The sequence below is a fragment of the Lycorma delicatula genome, chromosome 8, assembly GCF_047948215.1.
Source record: "Lycorma delicatula isolate Av1 chromosome 8, ASM4794821v1, whole genome shotgun sequence".
Lineage (NCBI taxonomy): Eukaryota > Metazoa > Arthropoda > Insecta > Hemiptera > Fulgoridae > Lycorma > Lycorma delicatula.
Window position 1 is genome coordinate 65,537,691 of NC_134462.1, and position 20,971 is coordinate 65,558,661.

The 20,971-nt window shown below is 28.8% G+C and overlaps 1 protein-coding gene across 11 annotated transcripts in view; it reads right to left on the bottom strand.

Moving 5' to 3' along the window:
- trio (trio Rho guanine nucleotide exchange factor) overlaps positions 1-20,971 on the bottom strand; it is a 1,562,448-nt gene that overhangs the window by 783,485 nt on the left and 757,992 nt on the right. For all 11 annotated transcript variants that reach the window (XM_075373360.1, XM_075373356.1, XM_075373361.1 and 8 more), the window contains 5 exons: positions 19,476-19,675; positions 16,854-17,082; positions 14,252-14,374; positions 9,811-10,002; positions 6,232-6,363 (listed from right to left, as the gene is read on the bottom strand). In XM_075373360.1, coding sequence (XP_075229475.1) covers positions 6,232-6,363; positions 9,811-10,002; positions 14,252-14,374; positions 16,854-17,082; positions 19,476-19,675 — 876 coding nt within the window. The remainder of the gene's footprint in view (positions 1-6,231; positions 6,364-9,810; positions 10,003-14,251; positions 14,375-16,853; positions 17,083-19,475; positions 19,676-20,971) is intronic.

The following is a 20,971-nucleotide window of genomic DNA, read 5'->3' on the forward strand; positions in this document are numbered from 1 at the left end:
GTAGCTAATTTACTCAGAGTCATCAAAACAATATTAATGAATATAGCGTAAGTGTATATCTTAATATGTATAAAATGAAACTTTGTTAGAAATATAAAAAAAACAGTTATCATTTATAAGGAGAATGGACAAAATAAATTATTAATTAAGGTAGGAGTAAAACAATGTTTTTTTTTTAGATTATGAAAAAAAACAGCTAAAAATTACAATATAATCTAAAGCAACATAATCGATAGATTCTCAGTAAACAAATTTTCAATCTTACACCTAAAAATATAATTATCATTCACTTTTATTGCTTCAACTACCTTATTGTTATTTTGAATTGAGTCAAAAGCTTACTTATTTAAGCAGAATTTAAGTTGAATTGATTCAAAATCTTACTTATTTAAGTTAATTAGTAAAGCAGTAGCTGCTTGGGAATTTAGCTAGGTTGATTAACTATCATTATAATAAAACAATAAATATTATAAGCTACGTATGAGAAATAACCACAGGATAAGTTCTGTTTCTAAGTATGCAAGGGAGCTAAATCACCTGATATGTTAAGAAGGATTTGCCACCATTTAGTTTATCCACAGTTTGACCATGTCTTAGCACATATTTATAATGTTCAAGAAAATCAAGACATCTGCCAGATGTGTCTCATTTTTCTTAAACATTAATGTGATTCATTTCTTGAATGCTAGGTACATTAATCCGGCTAAAATTCAATATCAAATTTGTGACATTTATGGAGAAAATGCAATGAGTGATTTCGTAGTACAGAGATGGGTACGGTAGTTTATTGAAGGACTGATAACGTGCATGATGATGAACAAAGTAGGCGACCATCTTTGATTACCAATTATTTGGCAGAAGCAATTGATGATAAGATTACACATTAAAGTAACTAACTGTATTCATTCTTAACAAAATTCAAAAATTATACAAAAAACAGATTATATTCTTTACATTGTATATGTTTTTTAACATAAAAGAAGAATTGGAAAATTTGAAGGTGTCTTTTATTGATAAATTTCTTTTTTATTTACTCACAATCATAAATATAGGCTGATGCCTAAATATAATTACTTTTTTCTAGAAAATTCTACAGCAAAAATGTATTTAATGAATATAACCAAAAGTAGTACAATATAAGTGAAAAGCTTGATACAGACACTAAAGCAAACTTTTTCAATGTATTTTACTTTTATAAAGTATACAATGCATTTGTTTTATTTCTATGTGCACTTTATCAATAAAATAGTGTATTTCATCCTGGTGAATATATCTGTGAAAAACATTATTAAAAAAAAAAAAAAACTCTTCTAGTGCCTAAAACTATAAATTAGGTAATCTAATCATCTTACAAATTATAATAAGAACACCATTTTTTCTAAGATACATGATAATATAACGTACTTTACTTAATTACCATTTTTTTCTGTACCTTTAAACTGATGTCAGTGAAACTAATTTACAAAACCATATTTTGTAATAAAAAGATTTAACAATTAATAAAAACAGTACAAGTATATTTCAAGGAAAATTCAAATGTGAAAGATTTTGGTAATGATTATTACATATCTATTGAAAAAATGTACTGTAACAGAATAAGATGAAATTGGTAATTTAAGAAAATTGGTGTATGTATGTATATATGAAAATTTATTCCTTGATTTGTATTTAAAAAGAAAAATACAAATTAACAAAAAAATACATTTAATTCCACTGACAAAAAAATTATTGAAAAAATTTATACACAAGTACAATTAAGTTAATTTATAATTGTAATTATACTAAAAAAAGACAATTTTTAGAAAATTTTACAGTTATATATTCCTGTAACTAAAGTAGGAATTGAAAAAAGAAACAAATCTATTGCTATCTCTTCTAAACAGAAAACATAAAGTCTGAATAAACTAAAAAAACTTTTATAAAATCAATTATATGATAGGGCATCAAATCTGATGCAGTAGAAAATTTAAATCACATCATCTGATGACTATGTTATTTTACAGCCATGTAATCATAAATCACATCATATAATTATATTATTGCAACAAAGAAAAATCTTTTACAAAAACATCTTAACTATGTTGTTAATTAAAACAACATATTTATCATTTGAATGTAACTATTTAGTAAAGAAAACAATGGATTTTTCTTTTTGATCTAATTGAAAAATTGATAATTCAGTTCATTTTTTAATTTTTTTTTTTTAGATGTTTGAATAATTAAAAACTGAATAATTCTGTCATCACAAAATTATAGTGTCATATAATACTTATTACATCAATTTTTCATTTCAAAATGCTTTTCAATAAGTTGTAAGGCAATCTCCAATAGAACATAAGCTTTATCTTTTTTCTCACCAATCAGTCTTAAAATTAAGTTTTAAATCCTAATCACTGAAGTGCATCAACAGAAGGCATAAACATTCAATCATATTAAAAGAAACTATAATTTTAACTACCTATACATCGAAAGTTCTTACTTTGGCTCTTCAGAATTTCAGTGTGGTTGCAATTTACTCTAGGAAGTACAAATCAGAGTGATATATTTTGCTAGCCATAACATGGTCAAAAAACATAGATGAATTATTTCTAGATGATATTCGATTTCACGCCAGACATTACAAGAATATCTGGAGTTATTCCATTAATTACACCTTTGATTCTTCTTTTTAGTTCACTAATGTTGACAACCTTCTTTGCATACACCCTGTCTTTGACAAACCTACAAAGAAAGAAACTAACTGGCATAACATCAGGCGATCGAGGTGCCCAAGGAATTGCTCCATTGCGACTGATCCAATGTCAAGAAACCTGTTTGTAGAGGTAGTCCATAACATGTAAACTCCAGTATGGTGATGCGCCATCTTGTTGAAAATAAACATTAGGTCACCAATGTTCAGTTTGTGCTACTGCATATTCCTGTAACATATCTAGATAACTGATATTAACAGTTGGCTCAGCTAAGAAGAACAATCTGATCACTGCATAAGTAGTCACTGCACACCAAACGTTAATTTTCAGGCTATCATGTTGTGTTTGTCAAATGACATGAGGACTCTTGCTACCTCAAATCCAAGAATTAATCTGGTTAATGTGACCAGAAATGTGGAAGGTACCTTTGTCAAACAAGATTACTTTTTCTAAAAAGTATTATCTTCATACACTTTATCAAGAAACTTTGTGGCAAAATTGTAATGACGTAGTTTAACGTCATCTTCAATGGCATGAACAGACTGAATTTTGTATGCATGAAGTTTTAGGCACTTGTGTAGAACCATCACGATTGTTGATTGTGGTATTCCCAGTTCTAAACTCACATGATGAGTTGATTTACCGCAAAAATTTCTTTGAAAACTTTAGCGTGTCTGAAAGGTTTTTTTTACTCAATCCACAACTCCCTTTGGGACAGGAAGTCTGTCTACTTTTATGTGTACTATACTTCCTGTATCCTTAAACTGCTGACAGCTATGTTTAATAGTCTTATTAAGAGGATCGCAGCTGTAATCTAACAAAAACATCTAAGAAAAGTAAAAATAGATCCATTTTTATGAAACCATAGTATGCACATTACTTTCTCCTGTATGGTAGCCATTGCTCAACTGATGATCCCCTATTGTTAAATCATGCTGGCATGTTTATTCAAGTATTTAAACAAATGTTTGAAAAAAATCAACACATGCTACACTGCTTTGTTCATTTTTTATTAACCCCTAAAATGTTTTGAATAATTTATGTTCACTCTGTATATTATATGAATTATCCTAATGTCTACAGAGGAAAATTAAATAATATATCAGAAGTGAAAAATATTATTATTTAAGCAATAAAATTATTAATGATAGATAAACTACAAGTTAGTACAAGTCAGGAAAACTTAATGCACAAAATACTGTTGTTCTACCATTTAGAATTTATAAGAAATACCAAAATTTGTTGGTGATCTATTTTTATTGTGTAGTGAAACATACAACAGAAAAAATAAGAAACAAAATAGAAACTTCTGAAACGTATGTTACAGGAAATGTTGAAAATCAGAAGGATTAAAAAAATATAAAATTAAGAACTTAAGAAATTAAAAAATAAATAAAATTTTTATGGAATTTTATAAAACAGAATAAGATAGACAGGCTATACACGTATACTAATGCAAACAAGATTACTTGTTTTTCAGTACAAACACTATTTCCTTTTATTAAATTACCTCCAACAGAAGTACATGTAAAGGTCAAAAACTGTAGGGGAAGACAAAAATTAGAATACGAGGTGTGTGAGAAAAGTAATGAGATTGGTAACACTATGAGCGATCTGGCAACGCTATATCTACCAGTCTGTGCTAGAGTGGTTTGTTCATCCCTTCCACATGCTCAGTATGAGTTTCAACTCTGTTCAGCCAACACATTATTTTTGACAGCGTCATCAGTGAAGTTCTACTTTTGCTGTGTGTTACGAAAATGGAGCATCGTAATTTAGAGCAATGTTGTACAATCAAGTTTTGTGTTAAACTTGGGGAATCCACGAGTGTGACCTTTGAAAAGTTGAAACAGGCCTATGGGAAACATTGCTTATCAAGAGCACAAGTTTTCCGCTGGCACAAATCATTTTTGGAAGGCCGAGAACATGTTGAAGATCAACTTCGCTTAGGGAGACCAACTTCAAAATCTGACGGAAACGTTGAACGTGTGAGGGTTCTTGTAAGATCAGACCGTCGTTTAGCAATAAGGATGATGAGTGAACAGTTAAGTTTAAACACTTTCACCGTACATCAAACTTTGACAGACAATTTGAACATGTGAAAGGTTTGTGCAAAATTGATGCCGAAAAACCTCACAACAGAACAGAAGGACAATCGAAGAAACATGTGCGTTGATCTTCTTGAGAGGATTGACAATGACCAAGAATTCTTCAATCATGTGATCACAGGTGATGAATCCTGGATAATTGAGTACGATCCTGAAAGAAAGTGGCAAAGCGAAGAGTGGCACACTCTGTCATCTCCTTGACCAAAAAAATGTTGAATGAGCAAATCAATGATCAAAACCATGCTGATTTGCTTTTTTAACAGTAGGGGTATCGTGCATAAAGAATTGTTCCTCCAGGACAAACTGTCAACAGTGATTCGCATGAGACTAGACATTGCAGTCAAGTGGATGCTTCATCATGACATGCCCCGTGTCACATGGCCATTCCATCAGGGAATTTTTTAGCTCAAAACGCATTCCTATGGTTCCTCAACCCCCATATTCACCTGATTTGAGTCCTTGTGATTTTTTCCTTTTCCCGAAATTGAAAGATGTCTTAAAAGGATGTCATTTTGGAACTCTGGAGAACATTCAAAAGACTGTGACTGAACAGTTAAAAGCCCTATCAGTTGAAGCTATCTGTTGCGCTGCTAACAGGAGTGGGAACAACGACTCTGCCGATGTATAGCTGCCCAAGGGAACTACTTTGAAGGGGATAATTTTGTTGTTTGAAAAAAATAAAAACTTTGGTAAGTAAAAAGTCAGTCTCATTACTTTTCTCACACACCTCGTATATAGAAAAGTTAACTTTAATGTAAAATGTAAATAATAGGCTTAATTTAAGAGGAATAAAAAAAGTGTATCAAATCAGTCAAGTGACTGATGTCACTTGAATTCAATTCACTTCAATTGATGAAAAGTAATCAATTTATTCAGCCTATTAAATAAAATTGTTTCTCTTATTAATTGTCTAAACAGAATGTCTTATTGTCTGATGCAAATAAATAAACATTTTTGTCACAGATCTGAATGAGATGGCTATAAAATATTTCACTTTGCATTAATTTAACCAGTCTTTTTCATTTTACTTTTATCATAATTCTATTAAAATATGCGCTATTAAAAGTTATGTAATATCTAAAACTCTGTGACAAACCCATAAGAAGTAAATAGATGAGTTTCTTCAAGATCCAAATATGACTGTATTATAAACTGATGAATCCCTCACCACTTTCAAACTATTTTATTGAAGATAGTTTGAAAGTGATTTATATGAGAATAATCATATAAATTAAACAAATTTACAAATTAAATTTTGTTGTTTTTCTAAAGTCATTTATACATAATTGTGCTTTCCCTTAATAACTGTCAAACAAAATCATGTTTATTAACAAACAACACTGTATATATTCAATCAATTACCAGAAATTGATGAATTATTACAAAAAAAAGAAGAAATTATAAGTAATTAAGTGAATTATGAATGTAATTACCTCGGTATACGCCTGGCACATAGATTCATAAAGATTTTGGTGTTGATGTATAGCAGTCTCTAAAACAATAATTTCACTAGGTATTGCCATGTTTTCACATGCTTGACTCCAGCTTGGCACATTTTCGACATACTGAAACAAAATAATAACTCAGAATAAATAAAGCAAATTTTATATGAAGAGTATAAACATGTTATAATATTTAAAAATAATAATGATGTGTAAAAATTTAAATACATAATATATTAATTGTAATAAATTAAATTAAAAAACTTACCAAAAGCAGGATTGGGAATTTTATAAATACCTACAAAAATATAATCTAAATGATGTTATATAACATCACTATAAGATTTAATTTTTCATTGGCTATATTGATAGAAAAGAATTTAGATTTTATAGGCAGGCAGTGTTATAAAAATAACACTGGCCACTTCTAATGCAACATAAAATGCATGAATTTTTAAAACTGCAAACAATAAACCACACCTCATAGGCAAACTAGAAAGGCGTAGAAACAGACTAATTTTTCAAGAACAGCAAAGCACGAAAAAATAATGACTAAAAATTGGCTATCATTGATGGAATGTTTCTACAAAATTAGTTTTGAAATTAAACATTTTGAATGAAGAATTTTTAATAATAATAAAGGAAGTAGGAGGATAAATGAAGAAAAACATTAAGGTGGAGAAAATTAAGATTAAAATATCATACTAATTATGGTGTAGAACTGCCCAGATTTCTTACATGTTAGATAACATCAAAACACACTAAATGTTAAAAGTGAAATAAAGCAGCAAAGACAAGGTATTTTTCTCTGCTTAGCTGAAAGACCACACGTATATATATACTGCTGTAATGCATCTAAAACACCTGAGGTCTTCAAGAAACACCAGTCAGAATTGCTTTCTCCAAAGGCACTGATGATCAAATAGAGGTGTCATTTGCAAACCTGAATATTACTTACATTTTTGAATCAATGAAGAATGAACAAGAAATCACTTCTGTGCTCCTTCTTCTTAGAAAGCCTGTTGATGGTATGCATATTATTCTTTAAAATGGCAGTTATTATCAAAAGTGATGTGTAATTCATGTCAAGTCACCTTCAAATATTACGTATGGTATTTTAACCCTTCAAGCCAGTATTTAAATTGTTAAAGCCCTACCCTACTGCTGGTAATTAAAATGCCCAACCAGCAGCTGTATTACAGTACTAAATGTAAAAAATTATACCTTCAAAACTATTACACCAATTTAAACCAAATTTTCAGCAGATATAGAACAAATACAAACCTTTCAGAAAAAAATAAGAAAACATTTTATTAACTCACTTAGAAGTTGACTTGAGTGTGGTAAACTTGGAAACAGGATCTACACAAAGTCCAACATTACAGTCCTTGCACCAAAAAGGAGTCTCTTTTCTTTTTCCAGTCCTTTTCATACACACAACACATCTCTTGTAGGGTTTTTCTTTCTTCTCAGTGGGTGGAATCCTTTCAATGAAATGTCTTGCTGTAAGCCTATCAAGTGGGGATGTTTTAGATGGTCTACCAGGTCCTCGAGAAACTGGTGCTTTTCCATGCATTTCAATTAGTTCCTGTGCTAATTGGTGTCTGTAATTTAGGTGGCTGATTTTTTTTTACATTTTATGATCCATTGTAGATGATCAGGGAATTGTGAATTGCAGTGTTCAGTAATCGTCGAAACAGTTTAAGGTACCATTTGGTGCACCGCTTTCTCTCTATGAGGTAGGGCTGCAGTTTTTGATCTTTGAGATCTACACCTCCCATAAACTGATTGTATTCTCTGATGCATGTGGGCTTCTTTATTTCTTTGCCTCTTTTTTCTATGGTTTGCATGGAAGCATTGTGGAATGAAGAAATAAATGACACCTGTTTTTTATCAAGCCACTTCAACACCATGACACCCTGTGAATGGTAAGCTACAAGTTCACCTTTCTTCAATTTGTCTTGTTTTATTTCTTCTGGCACTTCTCTTCTGTTGATTCTTAGGGTACCAGCTACATTGACTTTATTTCTTTTCAATATAAGACACAAATCTGGAGAATTATAATAGTTATCCATCCACAGGGTGTGTCCAACACCAAAGAGGGGCTCTACCAATTTTATCACAATTTGTGTTGTCTTCTGTACTTCAGTAGGCACTATGTCAGTTTGTACTTCTGTTGTGCTGCCAGTGTATATAATAAATTGCCACAAATATCAGGTCGTTGATTCACATACCTCATAGGATTTAATGCCAAATTTGGCAGCCTTTAGAGGGAGGTAAGTTTTTATTCCAAGTCTTCCTTTCCATAAAGTCAATGACTCATCTAAAGATATATTTTCATCCATTTTGTACAATGTTTTATATTTGTTATTTAGGTGTGTGATGATTGGGTTGATTTTAAACAATTTCTTGTTTCCTTCACAGGTGTCAAGTTGTGCATTATCAATAAAATGTAAAAATCTATTTATTAGCTCAAATCTGTCCTGTGTCATTGTCTTATAGAAAATAGGAGTGTCCAGTATAGGATTTTTAGTGAAATATGACTTTATAGTAGGTTTTTGAATAATTCCCATAAGAATTTGCAGTGCAAAATTTGTCACTGTCTACATTTTTCCAGTCATGAACTCTGGACCAAGTGCAGCTCCGGGTCAAGTCATTTTGTTTCAAATTTATAAAGTCATTGGCATAGCGATTTGTCTTGTCTGCAATTTTATTCACTAATTCATGATCAAAAAATAGTTTAAATGCTTGTGAAACACACTGTACTTGGTTAACTATTTCATGTCTTTCAGTAAAGGGGATTTTTTGTGAGGTGTAAGATTCATCCACTTTTTCCAAAGACATAGATCTCCAATCTATGTCTTTTCTTGTACGCTTCACTTATATATCAATAGCGTCATCATTATCGCCACTACTCTGTTCAGTATCTTCTTTATTTTCATTATGATTTTCTGGCACAAAATCTTCATCACTTTCGTCACTATCAAATTCACTACCACTATTAAATATTCTAATGTTACTGTCACACATTTCATCTAAACATTCAATAATTTGTTCCGATGTAAGATTACGCGACATGCTTGACCCGGCCATTTTCATTCACTCACAGCTGATGCAACTGACTGAAAGAAAAGCATTCAACTTCACAGAACAAAATCGTATTTCATCACCGATATGCAATCCTACGTAGTTATAAAAGCACGAAGGGGAACAATGAAGCCTCATGATAACACAGAGCCAGTTGTTCAAATAAACATTACGAGATGTCAGTGTTATGAAGTTTTGAAGCAAGCACTGCGCGCTGCAACACTGTCACGTCTACCCGCCGATACATACAACTTAACATGTGCGTGACATTCACGTGCTCCCTGCCTGAAGGGTTAACAAATATGTAAATAAAAATATGCTATAATTTTATGAAAATGTTGACTGTTGCAGTTTTACAAATGTTATTGTTGTGTTGTAACAATTATTAAGAAGTACACTCTGAAAATAATAATGCAGTCAACTGATATTAAAATTTAGAGCTATACTAAAAAAATATACAATATTAGAATATGAAAAACAAACCTGTTCAGCTTTATGATGAAATAAAACAGATAATGCTAGTACAGCTGTCCTTTCATCCAAGCCAGCAGCAAATTCTTTCCAAGCCCGGTCCAGCCGGCCAGCCACTGATCGTATATGTCCACCGGCATAATGGCCACTCTCCATCATACGTGATGCAACAGCTAGGATTCGATTAATGTTCACATAAACGTTCTGTAAAATAATTTTAAATATTAGATTTCATTATAAACATAAATTGTTTTTAGTTAAAATTAAACTATGTAATTACACAACATATAATATTATACCCGTTCAAATCAAGTGCTTTGGAATTAAAAACTTTACTCTTCAAAATAGTTTTAATTATACGAATATTGCTGATTAATTTATATCCATTTCAGATATTATTGTAACTAAATCTTATTTACAATAAACACACTTCAAAAAATGATGAGATAATAAGTCAATTTAAAAATATTAATAATAATCAAAATATAAAAAATGAATAATTATGGTAATTTCTACTTAACTATAAATTAAACAATCTAAATTAATAAAAGAATATTTATTATGTGTAGTGAAGACTCAAATTTTGTTTTTTTTTAAACTGCACCCAGCCCATATTTGATTAAATAATCAAAATTACTTTGTAACATTTTAATAATATATTTTAATGTTTGTAACTATTAAAGTTTAAATTAATAATAATTTAATTTGAATCAAATGGTCTGTCTATCTATGGGATCTCCATCAGCTAACATGTATTGAATTTATTTACTGGATTAAAAAAATTTACATTTAATAATAAAATCAATTTAATACCTTATTCTGGAAACACTATATCAATGATGTTAATACAATGTACAATTATAACACTGAAGATTAAGAATAAATAATAGTTTAAAAAAAAGTAATTCCTACAATAGCTAACAATTCTTAAAGTAGAAAAAGAAGTCACTTTTGCTAGATATAAAAAAATGTTTATATAATACTCCTACGCATTTTATATGCTTTTGGGACTGATGGCCATAAGAGCAAATGCCAGAAAATAAAAATATTATTAAAGAAAAATAAAATTACAAGTAAAACAAGACTTCAAAAAAAAAAATTTTTATTTTTATTTTTTATTTTTGAAAATTTAAATAATTCATTAACATATTGACCACTGTGCTAATAAAATTTAATATTAAATGGAATTTAACCACCAAAATTTTTGTTTAATTTAAACAAATAAAATAATACAGCGTTTTTCAACCTGGGGGTCATAGTGAAATAAAAGTGGAGTCGCAAAATTATCATACTACTTTACATGTAAACAATAATGAAATCAATTTATCAGAAAAAAAGATCATTTATTATAAACATTTTACTTACATTTATAACTACAATAATTACACATGTAAAGAAAATAAATTAACAAGATGGTTGCATTTGTTTTTCATTTAAAAGTTTCTCTGTACGTGGATCTATGTTAGAAAGACACAAAAGCAAATTGTTTTCATGTGACAAAAGACGATTCCTACATTTAATTTTTAACGCAACCATTTTTACAGAGGTAAGACATGGTAAAAGGGATTAATATTGTCAATGCTCTGACTAAATTTCCATATTCACTTCAATGAGCAAGCCAAAACGTATCTAAATCTTCAAATGTGAATTGCAGTTGTAACAATTCATCGACAGACATTTCAATAAGATGGTCGTGAATCTCAATTAGTAACTTAGCAGCTGCAACAATGTTTGCACTAAATGGATTCAATACCCACCCTCTTTGAGAAATAATTTTTATCTTCTGGGAAATACTCCGCTGACTGAATTTTAGCTCACGCAAATGCATCTTCATCCAAATTTTTCTCAATATAATCGGAAGTCAGTGGAAGCATTCAAAATGTTTGTTTTGAAAGTGAATAATCCAGATATCAACTTAATGAAAGCATGAACTTTGTCATTAATAAAATGTTTTTATCACGTCCTTGTAAATTTATTCAAGTTGTTTAAATGTGAAAATAACATCAGCTAAGTAAGCCAACAGCAACATATACTCATTAATTTATAAAAACACTGAGGATGGCATTTGTTTATCCAAAAATAAAAAACAGGTATATCTAATATAGCTGACCATTTGTTAAAATGCAGACATAATATTACTGCAAAAATAATTTAGAGACTTTGGAAGTGTGTTAATGATAAAAAATGAATATACTTGAGAAATATTACATTTATGAATATAAACAAAAATATAAATTGATGAACTACCAAATCTTCAAATTTGAAGATTTATACATATATATATAAAATACGGTTAATCTTCAAAATAAAAATGTAAGTTACAATATTAATTTGTAACTGTTAATGTTTGTATATTCAAACATTACATATTTAATTATAGAATACTAATAATTTAATTACCAATACGTGCAATACCAATAAAGATGCGTAGGTGTGACCAAAAAATAAACAGAATTTTTAAATTCTGTGTTCTGTCTTTGCAGCTGAATTGTGTTTTTCCCATAAAATAGCATCACTTCTACAATATACATCTATATTTTTAGCCATATTAAATTTTTAGTTTAAATTCAGCAGCTGAAAGATTAGGTGTATTTTATCAGGAGTGTACTTTGTATATAAATGATGAAACAAAGGATATGCATTAAATTTTGCATTAAAAATGCAATTAAGTGCAGTGAAGTGGTGAAAATGTTAGAAAACGTTTTTAATGAGAGAAGATTTCAAGAAGGTTTCAAGGTATTTAAAAATAACAAAAAGGTTAAACATCCTAATACATCAACAACCAATGAAAAAAATATTGACAAAATGGGCATTGTGATGGCATAAGTAATCATCAATTCACATTTAGAGAAGTTGAGAAGGTGGGAATCACTTATGACTGACAATTTGGGTATAAAATTAGTAGCAGCAAAATTTGGTTCAAAACTTGAATTTTCAACAAAAGTAACATCACTGATTGATTCAAAATCACTAAAATATGTCATAACAGGTGATGGAATGTGGATATGGTTATGACACTGAAATGAAGATCCAATCAAGACTGAAAATAACGCACAATGTTAAATTGAATATTAACTATTTCTTCAATTATAATGGTTTCATACATTATTAATTGTTACCAAAAGATTGAAGTCAACAAACAGTATTATTTAGCAGTTTTTCTGAGGCAATCAGAAGAAATCAACTAAAAATGTTGAAAAACAATCTTGAATTTTGCAGAAAAATAATGCTCCAGCTTACATAATTCCAGCTCCAGCTTAATTCATTCATAATTATTAGGCAAAAAATAAAATTACACTGATGCCGAAGCCTCATCGTACTTTAGACATGGCACCCTTTGTTTTGTTTCCGCTGATTAAGAGAAAAGTCTAAAAGAACAATGATTTTAGATGAGAGATGAAATAAAGAAAAAAAACTGATAAGTATATTTAAGGCAAAATCAAAAAATGTTTTCCACAAATCTTTTAAGGATTGAAAGAAATGTTGGATAAGTATATTGCATCTCTGTGGAATTACTTTGAAAGGAGCAAAATTAATATAGAAGAATAAGTAAATTCTTTTTCATAAAAATTAAAATTATTACTTTTGATAATACCTTATTAAAATCAATCTTCCCAAAATAAACTTTTTTATTTAATTTTTGATTTTGGGAGGTGGTGTTTATGTTTACAATGACAACACAAGGTACAATTGTAACTGTTACTTACAAAGGATTTACACTTACTGCTCTAGGATTTATCAAGATCGTACTAACTTTGTTTATGAAGCTTGAAGAGGTGGTCTAAGAGTGGTATGCTACATTTATGCCCTTTTTGCTACATTTATGTGATTTAATTATATCCCAGACCTTATACCCCACATGGTTCTAAAATTATTTTAAACAAAAAAAATAAAAAAAACGTTATTTTTCATGTAAAATGGATTTTATGCTGTACTGAAATGTTCTTTAGTTAAGTTGATGATTAATAAATTGTAAATTACTATTATTTCATAATTATAACAGTTCAAATGTATCGGACAAAATAATTTCAAAGCAATACTGTAGTAAAGTGTCTATATTTAAAATTAATTTAATCAAATTTTGTATAACACTATTAATATATTGTGTTTCTCAAAATAACAAAAAATATTGACAAATAAGTAATTAGTAATGATGTAGTAGTCAATTAAATAAAAATATGTACAAAAAATCTTGTAATAGCTTCTTTTTCATGAAAAGACTGCTTGTATTTCAAAATTCATATGAGCTACTTTTTGTTTACCAAATCACTGATTCATTTGTCATCTAATCATAGTACTCTGCAAAAAAATAAAATAAAAAGCAAAAGGTATAGAAAGTGTACCTTTTGCTTTTTAGTATCACTAATCTGGTGGCACTAAATAATATTCAGTAACATTGTAACATCTAAACTTACAATGTAAACAGCAGAGTAATAACAATATTAACATTTACCATTGAGCTCATAGTAAAATGATTATGCTCTTCTTGTAATTCTTTGGCTAATTGATAAGAATGACCAATTTCAACATAATTCATTAGGAAGACATCACGGTTATGGCAAATCCAGTCAAACATCTGAAATTAACAAAAAATATAAATATATATAGTTTAAAAACAGCTTCAAGTAATAGAATAGATTACATTGCAGTTTGTTAAATAAAATTTAAAAATATATTAACATTACTGCAGTAAAATAATAATAAAAGCATTTCTCATTATTTAATTAACTGTCAACAGGCCAATTGTCATAAATCATCGATTATATTTAATACGGTCTTTGGAAACAATAAATAATGTAAAAAACAACAAATGATGAACATTAGATATAACCAGATAAATAACCTGTTCCATGACAGATAAAAGTTTAAAATAAAAGAATAAAAACTGTTAAATTTAATAAATTCAAATATGAAAAAATAAAATTGTTTAATAAAGATCATATTTATTTAAAAATATATATATACACACACAAGTGAAATCCTACTACAAACAAATGATTTGCCTTCTTTGGTAGGGATCTGTTCATTTCTCAAAGAGAAAAAATACATCAGATATGAGAGATGAATGACTCTAGTCATCCAAATCTTTAAAGTGACTGAGCTGAAGTCCTATAGCTGTAAAAATATGTAATTATATAATAATATATGAATAATATTTATTAATAATCTACTTGGAATTTAATATTTTATCATTTATCACACATGTCTCTGGTTCCAGGTACATCAAAAACATTTTTATGTGAGTACAGTTTTATTTATGTAAAGTACACTTCTATCTCTGGATACTTTAATATATGAGATTTCCCATCAGATTCAGTCTACTTTCCATTAACTGATTGAGAAATATCAGTAAACATAGTTCTGTTAAATCAATGCATTAAAATGTATGTATATAATTAAAATAGAAGAGTTAGAATGATCTCTATCTAGTTTTAGTGTTACGCTTGCCTTCATTTAATATTGCTGATTTGACAATCGTTCAGTGATATAATAATATTAATCTAAGAAATATATATATTAATTTAATTACTAATTATTATGAAACTAAATAACACAGATCAAACAAAAAAATAGAAAAATATTTTCTGTGATATATTAAATTTAAAATATATTTTTAAAATGTCCAACAACTATGGTAAATTTATAAATGCTCTAGGATACAACTAGTTAGTCATTTGTAATTATTCAGGTACTTTGCTTTAAAATAATATTAGTTACATATATAAACAACAAAATGTTAAATGAATATATACTCTTTTTTTTCTTTTTTTTTAATGCATTCTGTATTAATCAGATATAATACTGCCACCTGACTGGCTTCTATTCATTTTAAATTATCAAGATTGAACAAAATACTAGTGGTTATAATTGGATGAAAAATAAAATCAATACCTTATCTGATAAACTCATGTTATTCTTTTTTATATATAAGTTATTTTTTATAAAAGTACTTATGAGACAAATATTTGCTGTAAATTTTATTATAAAAAAAATCTTGCTATTTTACTGCAAACCTTACAAAAATTTATAGTAATTTAATTTTATAAATCAATTTCAATTAATTCATTCATCCATTCCTGCTTTTTTAATATTCTTAAAATTATGATTTACGTATTACGGGCCCAAAATACTGAACTGAAATACACAAGGAGAAATGAAATAAAATTTTATCTGAAACATGATTCCCACCCAAGAAATGTTCATTTTCAATTTTTAATGGGACAACTCCACCCCTTTCACCTCTTTGGTATAATGATTTTTATTATTTATAATTAAGGATCACTTTAGAAAAATACCATAAGAGTTCCAAAAATGAAGAAGATAGAATTTTAAACAAATCTATAGGAAATATTTTTTAAAACCTTAACTAGGATTTCCCTTTGCCAGAAATAGTTTTCTTAATTTATTAGATGGAAATGTCTTGTAAATAAATATAATGGAAAAAATTAAAGCAAATATAAATGGAAATGTATTTGAAGGAAATATCTTACTGGAATTTTGATATTAAGTTGCCTTCTAGGCTACAGAAAAAACTCATACTAAAAAAAATGATGGATAATTCAATTAGTAGCACTATGTTTGGTTAATTATTAGAACAATTAAGCAAAGAACATCATCATTGCACTAAACAAATTTGCAGTCCTTTTTTCTAAAGAATAAGTACTATAACAGAGGAAAGCAAGAGGAAACAAAATTACATCAAATTTTTCCTAATATTACTGGTATCAGATCTTGTAGTTCTTGAGCAAAAGTGTCATTTTTATAACAGATTTCTGTATAATGTCAGGTCGCTGTACTCATTGCAGTTATAATATTTAACAAAATACAAAACTATTATTTAAATGTATAACTACTTTAATTTTAAATACTTTTCCTTAGAAAATTTTTATAATCTCAAAGGTACCACACCTTTCAGTCCTCTAGAAGAAATAAATGATGATTAAAATAAACCATTAATAAAAATAATGTCTTGTAACAGTTGCATAAAAAAAAACTGGTATATTCAACTACTTAAAACAATTCAAGAATATTTAATCATGTAATTTAATTCTTACTTTTTCACAATCTTGTTCAAAAAGTCTTAGCTGAAAACATTGGTCCAATTTCAATTTTTTGTGATGCCATAATTGAAGTAAATGATTTTTTGAGGTACGAATTGATTCAAGACTATGTAATATTTGTGGTACAGAAGCTTGTAAATCTGGATTTGATATTCCAGAACTTGCTTCTGAATCTCTTCCTGAGTATCCACTATCATAACCATTATTACTATCACCAGATAATCTGAAATGAATAACACAAATTTAAATAATTGTACACCTTAAGATAACCTTAATCTTGTAAGCTCCAATCACTATTCTTAATCATAAAAATATTAGATTACTGCTTGATCATTAATAATATTATGTACATTGACATGCTATTATCTTGATAACATAGACAAAAATCACTAAAAAGACATACTCAACAATGATATATTTATATTCATCATAAACACACACTGGGGAATGATTACTGACTGACTAGTACAGTACAGACTGACTGACTAGTACAATAAGCAGTATAGTCAATAACTACCATCACAATTAAATATAAGTGTGTCCTGATAAATTATTATAAGGAAAATGATAGATTTTAAGTATACATAAAAACAAATATTACAGTTTAATAGTAAATTTATTACTGAAATGAGTAAATTTAGAATTGAATACATTAAAGTTTTGGGGATACTCCCAAATCTGTGGGAGATACTCCAATAAACACACTGGTCATTCGGGAAGTTCCTAACTCAAGAAATGGCAAAAATATAACCAAATGAATATGATATTTGTCAAGTATGATCCTTTAGAGGCAGGCTGTGAAGATTCAGACATTGTGTTTGATTGCTTGTTAGTGGCAATTGAGTAAAGTAAACAAGTTTTTAAATTTAAAAAAATGGATATAAATGAAGTTCAAGCTGTTATTAAGTACTTAATTTTAATGATTTAACCCTGATGGACATACAAAAGAATGCTGAATTTAAACATGATTATATATCCATTCAAGACAATGAACACTCATGGCACCCAAAAGCGGCTACAAAAGATAAAATTATTTCAAAAGATCTACAATGCCATATTAAATGATCGACAACTGAAGGTATACGAGTTTGCTGACATCACCAACAACTCAATAAGCTGTTTCCACAACATTTTACATAATGTTTTGAGCATGGAAAAGCTTTCTATTTTCTATTTACCAACTGAAGGGTCCAGATGTGGATGTTTAGATGATGTGTTTGGTCAGATGTGGATATTTAGTTATTCATGCTAAACATCCACATCTGACCAAAAAGAAAGTGCCCTCTCATCACGATAATGTACCTGAACACGTCTCCAGTTGTTGTGGCTGGATGAAGACTCACTTTAAATGATGAGGTCTAAGCTGAGACAACTGCTTATCTTGCAGAGTTTTTCAAATTGCATTATACTGAGAAAGTTAAAAAGTTGGAAGTCTTGCAATGTTAATGTTAAAAAATAAAAATTCTGAAATTTTTGTGTTTCCCTTCAGGCCTAGAACTATCTGGACATACTAATAAGAAAACTGCAGTTCCATATGCAATAATGATAATCTCTTTGTGTATACTTATTCATTTTTTCCATAATGACAAATATAAATCAAAATATTTGCTTTTTATAAAACCATATTTTATAATATATAATAAATAACTGGTAATAATAATTCCACAACAACCATTTCACTACAGGGGTTTTATGTAATGGAACCAAAGAAAAAAAAAAGTTATTTTTTTTTAACATTTTTTTAATTTTCTTTTTACATGCTAATTAAAAAAAAATCATTGATTTGGTATATATATAAACCATTAGATAAAGCTATTTATAATTTTTATTTAAAAGTTATGATAAATTCTTACCGTTTGTTGTATGAACTAAATTTTAATCATAGAAGTTTCAGGAGTGATTAAAAAACTGAATGAAAGGAGAAAATTGAACTAAAAATTACAAATTTTAATTTTCAGTTATATTTTATATATATATATATATATATATATATATATATATATATATATATATATATATATATAATATTATAATAATATATAATTATAATATTATATGTCATATAATATTATTATAATATATTATATATATATAATAAGTTATTAGAAATAAGAAAAAAATATTCTGCATTTTCTTTTGTTATAAATGTTACCTGATTTTTTCCGAATTATTCTATGTAAAATTTAATTATTTTAACAATTTTAAAATGACTATGGGATATATAAAATAATATTAACAACTAACTATAATATTTTTAAATAATTTAAAAAAAAAAACAATAAATTTAGAATAGGTATCAAAATACTCAATTTAGGAAAGTACTCTTGAACTCCACAACTTCATCGATCAGATATTAATTAATAATTATTATTTTTCTTAACTTATTTTAATTTTTGATTGATGATACCCACTTGACAGATGCAATGGTCCTTTCACAGGGTGTTTTGACACCTATCCATCTTAAACTGTTTTAATGTGTAGTTTCCAAAAAAATATTTATGAAATAATAAAAATTAAAATAAAGTCACACCTGAGTACGATGGGTATAAAACATTTGGAAAATTAACCTTAATTATATAAACACAATAATCTACAAGTGCATTTGCTTTTTTATACCTTTGTAGTAAGCGTTGTCCCATAAGATCGATATCTTGAACAGGTGCTTTCATAATCTTTTTCTTCATATCAGCATGTAAATCTAAACTATGTTTTGCACCAACAACATCCTCGCCAAGATCATTTCTACTGAGATCTTCCTGTAGGTCATCTAATCTGTCTAAAAGATCAGCAGCCTGCCACATTAGATCTTCAAGAGCCTGAAAAATAAAATAAAATAATGATATTCACAAGGAATGAAAATGGCATTCAGTTTATTTCACTGATCAACTTATAATATTATAAAAACTTGCTAATTTAAATCATGTTAATAAAACTAGTTCATTCAAGTTAAGCCCACTGAAACACATATAATTTTTCATAACTGTGTATGTTTCTACACAAACAATTAAGTGAGAAAATTGATATATTTACAATTTACTCTCTACTTTTATTTCTGACAAATGAAAACTTTTTTCTTTTTTCTTTTTTTTACCCCCTATTCCCCTGAGCCGGACATACAGTTAAGTAAAATTCGGCCCAGGGAAGCATCCTTAAACTCTAAGGGGGCCCTCCCCACCCACCAGTAGTTCAGCCCCTGGTTGGATTTTTTTCTCTTTTTGCCTGCATCCAATCCCCAGGAGGGGGTAACCAGGCCTGAATATGTTGTTCCCACCCAGGGACCAGGCCTTGGTCTTAAATCGTCTCAGCCTCTAACCGCCAGGGAAGGGAACCAGGCCCAACTATGTCATTCCCAGAAACCCATCTGGCAGCCGGGTCTCGGTGGAAACTACTTTAGAATATTTAATATATGAAGGGGTTTCGTTAAATGCTCAGAACAACCAAGCAAAAATCATGTCATATTCTGAGCAACCATACCCCAGAATAAGTTATGCCTTTCTTATAATGTTTATTTATTCATATTTTTAAGTTTTGATTTTTATTTATTCTCTTCAAAAAAAGAGAGACTAGTGAAAGAAAAAAAGCAAAATATTAACTAAATATGAATATATGTCACAAATTGTATTTTCCAGTAACATACTTATGAGATAAATGAGGCAGAAATGAAGATTTCACAAAATTCTATGAAGATTCACCCAAGTAAATCTAAATCTATGTCTGAATCAATTCTATCTACAATCCACATCCGAGCAGACAACAGGTTTCTATTAAAATATTACTCAAATCCAAGCTGTCTAACAGAGCTCTGGTCAATAAATCCATTTTGGACCAATCCTGGTCACTAGGTGTGCAAGATCATAATCAAATTTCATCTCCAAACTGAACTTTCCTGTGCATTTGTTGTGTGCAGTGATCTGTATCAATAGAAAGGGGGAGCCTAATGTTTGAGGGAAACTTGACATGATGGGGTAGAATCCATACGAGGGTATACTAACACAGTGCTTTGGCCCCTGCTTCAGATAAACAGGAGGCCAGTTTGCTAACCACTGTTGATCAATCAGCTATCTGAATATCCTAACTTTAGCATAATCCAAGTAGGCAGGGGAAGACAGTGT